Source organism: Canis lupus, chromosome 18, assembly GCF_048164855.1.
Source record: "Canis lupus baileyi chromosome 18, mCanLup2.hap1, whole genome shotgun sequence".
Classification (NCBI taxonomy): Eukaryota; Metazoa; Chordata; class Mammalia; order Carnivora; family Canidae; genus Canis; species Canis lupus.
Genome location: NC_132855.1, coordinates 24,521,761 through 24,533,554, shown reverse-complemented (window position 1 = coordinate 24,533,554; position 11,794 = coordinate 24,521,761). Strand labels below are relative to the sequence as shown.

The window sequence follows — 11,794 nt, the reverse complement described above, 5'->3', positions numbered from 1 at the left end:
GTGCACCACAATTCTAAGAAGTTCACAAACAACACTAAAATTTAGCCATGGGGGGTGGGGGGTAGGGTGAGGGGGCACATTCTTAAGCTAGTTTATGGAATTTAAAAACTGCTAAGAGTTTTTAGGAAAATCATTAAGTGCCTAGATTCATAGAGATGTTGAAGCAATTACATCAAGTGCTTGCCAAAAATGACTTTCCTGCAGTTAGCTCTCTGGAATTCCACTTTAAAATCTCCTTATGCAATAAGCCTCAATAGTCTCCTACGTCTCCATGGTAAAGTTAACAAAACTTGAGGAAATAGGCTTAAATAGCTGAAGGGTTTTACATCAGAAATAAGGAAGAATTTTTGGGAATGATAGCCCTGTCACCTGAGATTACATTCATGATCATTCTCTAATTAAATACCGCCTGTTTAAAACATTCAAGTCAACAGGCTCCTCCCAAATCCTATCATATCTGGTTTCAGGCCTACTTTCCTACATGAATTACAATTCTCAAAACTAAATAAATAGAGCTATTTTGTTAGATTTACGGAAAAAGCTAAATAAAAATAGGCTTCAAATACAGTTAATGGTCCAGGAAACCAGTACTGAAAACTAATTCCCATTAACTGCTTTAGTAGAAAGTGCTACTATTCTATGTAACTATCCATGGCTCTTGCCCAGACAGGTCTAATTTCCAAACAGCAGTGAGGGAAATCTTAGACGTATTTAACTGACAAATAAATCAGACCCACAACTCCCCAAAGCCATTCCCATCTCTACCAACAGAGCCAGAGAATCCATTTCTTTCAGTTAACAACTTTACTCCAGGGACATGCAGGAAGTAAGGGCCAGCTCACCAAACTGAGAACCGTCTATATTCTTACTACCTTAGAAAATCCCAGAGGTTATTAATTCAATGCAAAAGGAAAATGGAATCTACATGTTAAGTGAATGGCCAGGAATTAACTTGAAAGTTCTATTTTTTAGGGTAGCATCTAGGCATATATATAAATTCACTGTTTTGAAAAAGACAAAAGGCTAAATTTTTACCTAATAGTCCATTATGTTTCATTCAAAAAGGACTCAAGACATAACATTGTTAAAAACATTTATTTTGATACAGTCTATGATAAATAAGTCAGTAGAAGTTCCACTCTTGCCACAGATTCATCTGAGAAGAGCCCTGTGCCATTCAACCGGTGAATGTCTGAACGGTGTCCCATCTCTTATCCCAGCCAGAGCGCACACCTTCCATGTTGTTCCTGTCCATTGATTGCTTCCAAATCCAGGTGACCTTTATCCCCAAAGTAAGCTAAAATGTTTGTGAAGAGGAGAAATAAATTAAACCCCAAAGTAAAAGCTTAAACGGTTTAAGAATTAGAAGATTATATACATTTACATTTGTGTTTACTCATCTATCAAATTCAGAGATACTAGGCAAGGATTGATCTCATTGAGCAAATAAAGAAAGATATATACTTAAATACAGGTTTGTTACTTTTGAGTGTGATTACCTATTATAAACACAAAGGAAAATGTAAGTTGAGGTCTGTCAAAAGATAAATGATTAATGATTTTCATTAACATGAAGGACTGATGAATCCACAATATAAAACTCCATCATTATTAAATACCACATCAGTAAAGCTGAAAATAACATTTACTGAATGCTTCTATGGGTCAGTACTGTATAGGAAGTTCCCAACTCTTCTAACCTTTATTTTAACTACAGGGAAACCATGGCTTTGAGATGGTTACCTATCTTAAGTGGCAGAGTGGGATGTAACCCAGGTGCTTTTTTTTTTTTTAAGTAGGGTCCACACCCAGCATGGAGCCCAATAAGGGGCTTGAACTCATGACCCTGAGATCAGGGTCCTGAGATTAGATCAAGAGTGGGATGCTTAACCGACTGAGGCACCCAGGCACCCCTGACCCAGGTGCTCTTAACCATTACAACAAACATCCCAGGAGCAATTACTAGCCTTAATTTCAGCCTCAAATAAATCTTACTTCAAACATTCTGGCCAAATTCCTAAACCATATCCTAACTAACACGACTCTGGAGGAAGACTAGAGGTGTTTTATTTCTAAGTCTTGCTGATTAAAAATGTGGTTGCTAGTAATATGACATGTAAAATAAAACTGCATTACAAAATAACTTGAATATTCTATGAAGTTTTTTTTTTAAGTATTTCCCTTTGCCTAGGAAAAAGCCAAACACTCATCTATTTCTAATTCTCAAAAGTATATTAAAATCTTCCATTAAACCTCAAATATTTGTGCATATGGTTGATATAAAAATGAACTTTTCATCTATGAAAGTCTCCTTCTCAGTGGTAATGAGCATTCAAAATAAAGAAAACAGATCTTCCTTGGCCTTACATAGACAATGGGAACAATGATTCTCTTAGTTAACCTCAGTGTTCATGTATTTTGTCTAAATAATGTTTTACTAATTACTCCTCCATGTTTGTTAAAGTATTGCATTTTGTGTATGGAGTCATTTCAACCAACATTTGCTGACCACATAGAAGGTGCCATCTGGGTGAAAGAGGACAGACACTAAGACCAATGTGGTTCTAACTCCTAGGAACCCAACAATTTAGCAAGGGAAGCAGACAAGTAAATCATGAGCTAATATTTAGATAAGTATTATACAAATAAATTTATGCACAAACAACAAACTTGACATTAATGAATAATAAATTCTATATTAATAAAACATTTATATTAATAGTAATCCTAGCAGATATGTCCTAGCAGTTTTGTCCCTTTCAGGGTCCAGTACAGGTAAGCCAGGAAGGCCTCTCTAGTCAGTTTCCACAACACAAGCAGCATGGTATATGAAATTCTAAAACTGAACAACCCTTTCCAGGCACTCTATCAATTCTCCCCTAAATCTCAAATACCACTGGAAGAAAACTAGAAGATGCCCCTAATGACGGAAAAGAATGAAAAAGCACACCAGAGAGGACAGAGCACTACTAATAAGGTGTATGGTGAAGAAATGAAAACGCAGGGGGTGGCTTCTCCATCCAGAATGCAACTTTGAAGGGTCAACTCTTCGTGGGATAACTGAAGCCAAAAAAAGGTACAATAAAAAGTCACATTCTAGTCCTACCTCTGGATCCTCAGCCACCTGGGGCACAAAAATGCTATTTCCCATCTTGCAGATCCTATCTAAAAGTCCTACCAAAAGATGCAATGTGATATTAATTCCTGTCCAAAAAAACACCAAGAGGTCAGAGGCAATTAATTAAGTTAATCCAACTCTTTCTTGTTGGCAGCTACTTTAGGTGCTTACAGGACAAAATGTAATGTAAATCAACAACAAGCATAAGTAAGGCAGAGAATGATGCACACAAACAAGTATTCAGAGAGTTTTCAGCTAGAAGGGGGAAAAGATTTAAGGAAGTGATGACATTTGAGATTGGGCTTTTCTAGACATAGGTTTTCACCAACCTATGGAAACAAGAGAAAGAGCATTCCAGGTTAAGGGAGCACAAGCATTGGGATAAAGGCATGAAAATACGTGGTTTATTCTGCGGCAGCATGCAGTATATGGTAGCTGGAACAAGTTCTCACAGAAGAAAGAAGTGAGGTAAAGAAGATGACACAGAAAAGATTAAAAATTAGCAGTTAATTGTTCACTTGCCAAATACTCATAACACTTTATATACAATATTTTTATTCAATCCTCATGAATACTTTATGAAGTGAATATTATACCCAACTTACAAAAAAGGAAACTTCACTCCAGAAAGGCTAATGGCCTCTTGGGAAAAGGTATTAGATGATAATTTCCAGTACCTGGAAAATGTTCACATTACTTGACCAGGTAGTCCCTTCTCTGATGTTTCCTAAGGTAAGAAATCCCTATGAAAAGAACTGCTCTCAGGTCATCTGGCTAGTAAATAGCAGATACATTACCTCAAGTCCCCATTTTACAGTTCAAAAGGGAGAGGCTAAGAAAAAGAAACATAGTGGAGATCTCTGAAAGCAGTTTTAAGAAGCCACACCACAAATGGTTAAAGGGAGAGGAAAGTGAAGAAAAGCAGCAGCAAATTACTAAAGAATGTTATCAGGGAAAAAGAGAGTAACTACAGAAATGAACAAATTGAGGGGCTCCTGGCTGGCTCAGTCATTACAGCATGTGATTCTTAATCTCAGGGTTTTAAGTTCAAGCCCCACATTGGGTGTAGATATTACTTAAAAACAAAATCTTAGAAATGGACAAGTCGAGGGCACATACACTAGAAACTTATAAGAAAAACCCCTTCCTCTGATAAAGGAGAGGTCAGTTAGACAGAGCGGGTGAAGGAAAATTCCTATCAGATGCCACCACGATAAGAAAAGAGGTAAGATTATCTGGGAAAGCCCACAGGACCCAGTGGAAAGAGTGTAGACTTTGGAGACAGATATACTTCACCACCTATCAATTAGGTGACCTGCTCTGAAGTACTGAAGTGACAACTAGAGATACTGTATATAAAGCACCTAAAACAGTTAACTATGAAAAGTACCTGTTATAAGTATTACTATTACTTTCTGCCCATTCTAGAAAAAAAAAGTGGCTTAGAGTAGGAATCTGAAGAAACAGAAAACCTAGAAGAGCCAATGCAAAGTCTATTAGGGCAATCCAAAAGAAAGATCTGTAAGACAGAGGGTCAAGATGAAATCACATAGCACCTGTACAGGTCCTGGTCACCAACGTGACATAAATATCAGTCTTTCCTACAAAGCAAACCTGCCTGTTTCTGATTATATATATGTATGTACATATAGACACATACACATACAGCTTTCACAAGTATACATATATACATACACTTGTGAGTACATGAATATGTATGGTGTGTGTGTAAAATTTTCACAAGTGCTTATCCAACACTGTCAAGACTGTTTCTGAGAAAGAAATCTGACAATGCATTTTCAGAGTCATAAATGTTTATATACTTTGACTTACTATACCCATGAGAATTTATAAGGAAATAAATCAAAACCTATAAAATCTATCTAAATATCCATTGTACTGTTATGTAAACTGAAAAACTGAAAAACCTAAGTGATCAACAAAAGTTAAAAACATGGGATACCAACTGTAGTTTTAGGTGAAGAAAACAAAATCCTACATATTCTTGTTAGAATGATCTAAAAGACTGTACTTACCTGAATGAGAAAACAGAACTATGGATAATTAAAGAGTTCATTCACCTCTCAAAATGGTAGGATGATTAGTTTTTTCTTGTAAATATGTTTCATTACAGTTACAATGTGGTAGAGTAAGTACAAAGTAGGAAGGAGATAGAAAGCAATTAACCTAATAACAAAAGCTAAACTGTTCTGCAAACTGCTGCAGTTTCCCAACAGCCCAAAACTATACTGACTAGTACAGCCCCATTACAATGCCTACAACTATGATTCTTGCTTCCCAGTGATCTAATAATTGAACTAATTTACTAAGTACTAATAAATGAATATTTGCCCTGAAATATTTCTTTGTAAGAGCAGTACCTCAAAACAGTCGGTTCGGGCATTCCAGGGTCTGCACCTCTCTTGAATCCTGGGGTAGAGGGGGAAGGAGAGAGAAACAGAATAAATTATAACTTAAAAACCCTAGCAGACATAACATTTATAATCGTTTCTCTTCAACCTACAGTAGCTAGAATGATCTACTAAATCTAAATTTACCTGTGTGCTACAGAACAGTCTTGTTTTGTTTTTTTTTTAAGATTTTATTTATTTATTCATGAGCAGCACACAGAGAAAGCCATAGACACAGGCAGAGGGAGAAGCAGGCTCTGCAGGGAGCCCGACGTGGGACTCGATCCCAGGACCCCAGGATCACACCCTGGGCCGAAGGCAGATACTCAGCCGCTGAGCCACCCAGACATCCCTAGTCTTGAATTTTAACTAGAGTATGAGATTATGTCCAGGACTAATCAGTAGGGAGGACGAATAACCTTATTCTTATATAATTGTGTATATATTAGCACCATAGCCCAGAGCATACACTTTCATTCTTAGTCATTACCCAGAAAAAAGATGACACAGCTACCAAACTATACTGGATATAAAAACTACAAAGAGCAAAAAAGACTTTTTTAAAACTACACTTTTAATAAACAATTGAGGATACCTTATTTTATACCCCACAAACCCCTTTTTATAAAGCAACAAACGTTGGAAGAAAAAAAGAGTGGGAAAAAAAACCAAATTATTGTTTAAAAACCTAATTAAGCCAACACATTTATTACAAGTATGATCATATAAACCTTTTGCCATTTAAAATATATTTACTAATTAACTGGATAACATATGCTAATTTGCTGACTGATCAAAATTAGAGTGCATCAAGAACTGTGGGGGTATGAATTTTTACCCCATTTTCAAGACAACAAATTAGCCTGCCAGTTTCACAGATGCTGGTAGAAGACACAAAATCCTGAGTCAGAAACAAGGGAGAGTTTATTACTCCCAGCAGTAACTATAGTTAAAATGTCATCATTTTTCGATAAAACTTGAGTTTAAGGAACCAGTCTGTTGTAATGGGCAGTGACCACTGTCTCCCCATTGCTCTAAAGGAGATACTATTTTCCTTTTTTTTTTTTTTTGAGATACTATTTTCCAAGGCTGTTCACTCCACAAACATCCTTAAGAATATGGAACAAAGGGTGGTAAGAACCTCTGCCTCTTTTCTACAAGATTTGTAGAAATTCAAGACACCATGAAAAATTATCTTCCAGCAGGTGATTCACTAAAATCTTTGTGTTGGTCAGTTTCCAACAGATTCTTTATCATGTCACTGTCTGTTCTACTTTACAGCACTTTATGCGCGTGTACTCCCTGAAGCCCTAAAAGTTATATATAAATCACACAAGAAATTCAATCTGCAGTTTTTAAGTTTTTGTGAGAGTGTAGATGGAGAAGAAAAAGAAACTACCTGGGAACTAGGTTAGAAATTAAATTAAATTTCTAGGATGTGAGAAGAAAAAGACAATGATTAACAAGGAAAAAGTACTGAAAAGACAGTTCTAACATTACGGTCAACTGGAGTGGAAGCTAGGTTGAAAATCACGGTAATGGCAGTCCTAAGAACGAGAATACAGCCAGTGTGCACAAAAAGAAAAATAAACTCTAGGGTAGGAAAACCAAACAAACAAACAAACAAACATTCTCTTCAGACCAAAACCCTTGATACACAGAATGTAGCAATCAGCTAGTTTTCTGGCGTAGAAAAGCAATCACAAAAAAAGGGAGAAAGATGGAAAGGTATAGGTCAAGACTTATAGAGCAGCAAAGAAACCAGGGGAACCAAGAAGGCAAGAGCAGGCTATAAAAGGAGCCACACACACAAACAAAGGAAGAGGAGGAGGAACAAAGAAAGGGAAGAATCAGAGTGCCCATATCTTTCTTAGCTAAAAGGAGAGCTGGTCCTAGTGCTTGACAATGAAGCTGGCCCTTCTACCATCAAGTAAACACTTGAGGGGTGGGGGAGGAGATGGGGGAACACAGCCTGCAAGAAGAGCAGGCTATCATAATTACCTGGTCCAATCCTGGACACTTATACAAAGTCGCTAAGATCTTGGAGGTTAATGCTTTAAAAGGGGGAGAGGGGTTGAAATGGATGGGAAAAAAAGGATCTTTTTTAAGTCCTCATAGAAGTCCCCAGATAATCCGATGGTTTGCGAATTTCATGGGGAAACTGAGCCACAGCCACCTGGAAAACATCCGGCATAATCAAAGGCTCCATCAAGATTAAGAGCGACTGTGCTTTACCTGGAACAACGCAGGACACCTAAGACAAATAGGAAGGACTCTTTTAAAGAGTGTGAAATTGAGTCTTAACAAAATTTCAAACTTTGTGCCAACTGACAGCTGGGGCTTTTTCCTTACCACTACTGTTGTACACCTGAAACTAACATAACATTGTGTCTCCTACACTTTGATGGTTCAAGAAATTAAAAATTGCCCATGGCTAGAAATAGGATAAAATCCCAATGTGCAGCCCTATAGGTGAAAATATTTGCCTGGGCCGTCCATTTCTGTTAGGAAGACCGTTAGGTTTGAGGTAGGTGTTAAGGAGAGTAACTACCATGACTTCAAGTGCCTTAACCTCAGATGCGAGGCCTTTTGGCCAAGCGTCTGCGATTTCATATCGTTGGAGCCTTCGCTGTATCCCTGGGGGTTGCAGCTTTCTAGAAGTTTGCTGTGGCCGAACCAAGAAAGAAGGCATATGCAGATTTCTACAGAAATTATGATTCCATGAAAGATTCTGAGGAGATGAAGAAGGCCGATATCTTTCAGAGTGCAAAGTGAATTTGGAATATAAAGAATGTCTTTGGATTGCGTTTCATTGAAGCTTGTCACTGACTGTCCGGGGTCCCTGAGCTAAGAAACACGAACACTGGGTTATGGAATAGTTTCTCTTAATAAACAACTAAAAAATAAAAAAATAAAATAAAAAACTTTTCAAAAAAATTTAAAAAAAAAAGAAAATATTTGCCTGGCACTTAACAAATCTTTGCGGTACAGCATAGTGGTTAAGAGTATGGTCGGGGTGCCCTGGGTGGCTCGTCCCTGGCTTTGGCGCCACCTTCGACCCAGGGCGTGACCCTGGAGACCCGGGATCGGGATCGAGTCCCACGTCGGGCTCCCCGCAGTCTGCTTCTCCCTCTGCCTGTGTCTCTGCCTCTCTCTTTGTGTCTCTCATGAATAAATAAATAAAATCTTAAAGAAAAAAAAAAAAAAAGGGTATGGGCCCTGGTGCCCCGTTACTTGAGTTCATAGCTCCCCGGTGAACAGCTCTGTGGCCTTCAGCAAGCAACGAAATTTCTCTGACTCGATTTTCTCACCTATAAAATGGGATCTATGACAAAAATCATCCAAACTGTTCGCCGTACAGCTTCTCAGCTGGCAGAGAGAAATCCAACACAGACCGTCGCACTCAGGCTCCAAGGCAGCAGCACACCCCCGAGGTCTACAGGCCTCTTTCCACTTAGGACCGACCACCTGAAGAGGGGAGGACAAACGGCCCGACGCCCACCCCCCACCCCCAGTAACCGAGGGAATGAGCCGCTTTCAAACACATCGAGGTCGTCTACGTCTCCCACCTATCCTCACAGGTAGAGATCACCTCCGTTTTACACGTGGAAAAACGGAATGGGAAGGATTACGTGACTTGTCAAAGACCGTTAAGAAACAGTAAAGAACAGAACAGGGGCTCGAACTCCGGTTAGAGCGACCCCCCTGACTAGACAAGCATCCAAGGCCGTGCGCCGCGTGGTCCGGCCTCCCTCTCCCGCCCTGGAAGCCAAAACATGAAGGCGAGGCCTCCACACGCCCTTTCCTCCCGGCTTCTCCCAGGTTCTCCTACTGACCCAGGTAAATCACGAGAGGAATAAAGCCCCAGCGGATGGCAAACTGGCCGCCCTTAAAGAGCTGCTGCAGCCTTTGCTTGGCCTCTTTGCTCAGCTTCACCATGGCGACGGCAAGGGCGGCGCAGCGACAACTCTCTACCCCAGCGGCAGCGTAGGGAACGCCGAACAAGGAAAGAGATGCGCACGCGCCAAACACGGCATTTACGGCAGGAGTCGTGAGCGTCGCCGGCAAAGGTCGTAATTCACTGCCCGACCTGACCCGCCTCAGGCGCCACCTGCGGACGGCGCATGCGTGGCTCATCCCAACCCACCCTCCGTCCCGCGTCTGCTGAAAGTCTGAATTTTACTTTCCTTACGTTTTAGGAATCGCCTGTTTTGGCTGATTGTGGGATACTGGAGGCAGTGCTCTTGAGCCTCCTTCAGCCTGGAATGCCCTTTCTCTTCCCACAGTATTACCTATTTTTTTTAAGGTGCACCTCCAGGTGTTCCTCGCTTGATGCAGGAGGAACATTAAATTCAAAAGGAGTGTGGGTTTTGTTGGTTTGTTTTGTTTTGTTTTGTTTTGTTTCCGGCTCTTAGTCTGACTTGCTGTGTAATCTTGGACAAGCTACTTAACCTCTCTCAGTATCGGTTTCTTCAAGTGAAGGCTGAGCTGCAAGGGAGGTTATGATCCATGTTTTCTTGGACTCCTCCAGTGTTTGGTTGTTTTTCTTATTTAACATCATATATTACTTGCCAAACTTTTTTAAAGATTTCATTTATTTATTCATGAGAGACACACACAGAGAGGGGCAGGCTCTGTGCGGGGGGCCTGATGAGGATGTACCCCTAGGAAGTCTGTTACTGAGGGATAGGACCTGGCCATTGGGTTGCCGTTGAAGTTTCCCAAGTGATTCTCATGTGTAGCCAGAGTTCTCAGCTTGTGATTCAGTAACTGCCTGACCACTGTTGTTATTTGAGCTTTTGACCCTATCCTAGGACTTCTTGATCTCTAAGGGTGTAGGAGATTTCTAAGGCCTTGTCCCTGAAGGCTTTCCTGGATTATCCCCAAGATCCATTATGACATTTCAGTGCCCAGTGGCACTGAAAATTTCACGTGGCTTTATGGCTATTCCTGTACTTGGCTCATCTTCATGATAATAACGTGTGAATTCTACGCCTGTCACTGTGTTAAGTGTTTCAAACACAACAGTTCATTTTAATCCTTGAAAGAATTTAAGATTGCATTGCATTAAACTTGCTTCACTAATTACTGTAAAGAGAAATATATATAATATATATATTATATATATATATATTAGTCCTCATCTTACAGATAAGGAAACTGTCATCTTTTTATCCAAATGCCTGATACATAGTAAGGATACATTTCTTTCAGTTAGGCTAAACAAAACCAAAGTCATTTGCCTTCATCAAACATTCATTGAGCCTTACTGTATGCTAGGAACTAGAGATAGAAGATTTTTGTTTAAAGGCATTGCCCTTAAAAGAAAAAAAGAAAGCAGAAAGAAAGAAAGAAAGAAAGAAAGAAAGAAAGAAAGAAAGAAAGAAAGAAAAAGAAAGAAAAAGAAAGGCAGGCATTGCCCTTAAGAATTTAATGTTTGGGTGGAAAAGACCGGAGTAAATAGATGATTGCAATGCAAAGTGAATGTGCTAAGTTTTATAATAAAATGATACACAACATATGATGGGAAGGCAGATGAATTTTAGGAAGGGAGAGCTAGCATTGTGAACTGAGAGGATCAGAAAAAACTTCATAGAGAGGATGGAACCTAGCTGACCTTGATGAGTTTACAGGTCCAGAAATTTCAATTTTATCTATTGAAGTAAAGACTGACTCCTTATCTGCAGCTTTGGCCTCTCTAGTTTTCCCTCCAAATTCAATATCCTATTTCAGTACTAAATCATTAAAAGATGTATTTAAAAACACACACAAGAGATTTCTCTCCTATGATAATAATCGTCATATATTTGTTACTATGTGCATAGAGAGAAAAATAGAGAAATATACTTCAAACTCTTTGTAGTAGTAATTATCGTTTCAGGGGACAGGGGAAGGAATTATTGGAAATCTTCAGTTTCCATGTATATATCTCTGTATGTGTTGTTTTTCATAATGTGTGCATACAACTCTTATCAAAAGAAAAAACGATAGAGGTGGATTTTAAAACAAAATAAAACCCTCCAAGGACCCCCCGATTGCCTTTAGGATAAAAGATTAAAGATCCATTGCACAACCTACATAGTCTTTGAAAACCTCATATTATTTCTCATCTCCGCTGTTACCCCTGCCAGACATGTTTTCCCACACCCTCTTCTTTTGTAAGAGCCAGTTAAGTATCTCCTCCAAGATGTAATCTCCTTTGACTTGCTCCTGCTCCTGTCTAGGGCAAGTTGAGCACTCTGTTTTCTCTGTGCTGCCACTTTTG

The 11,794-nt window shown here is 39.3% G+C and overlaps 1 protein-coding gene across 1 annotated transcript; it reads right to left on the bottom strand.

The window, feature by feature from the left end:
• Positions 1-1,076: 1,076 nt before the first annotated feature.
• On the bottom strand, positions 1,077-9,584 carry TOMM7 (translocase of outer mitochondrial membrane 7). Its single transcript, XM_072783805.1, has 3 exons — positions 9,366-9,584; positions 5,500-5,548; positions 1,077-1,297 (listed from the first exon to the last, which is right to left on the bottom strand). Exons 1-3 carry the CDS (start codon positions 9,466-9,468, stop codon positions 1,282-1,284), a joined length of 168 nt encoding a protein of 55 aa, XP_072639906.1. The 5' UTR covers positions 9,469-9,584; the 3' UTR covers positions 1,077-1,281.
• Between the last annotated feature and the right edge of the window lie 2,210 nt (positions 9,585-11,794).

Excerpts from the sequence above, each read along its gene's own strand:
- TOMM7 (XM_072783805.1), bottom strand. The coding sequence starts at position 9,468 with ATGGTGAAGCTGAGCAAAGAGGCCAAGCAAAGGCTGCAGCAGCTCTTT. Across the intron at positions 5,549-9,365 it reads TCCTCTCGTGATTTACCTGG|GATTCAAGAGAGGTGCAGAC; the intron begins GTCAGTAGGAGA and ends CCTCTACCCCAG.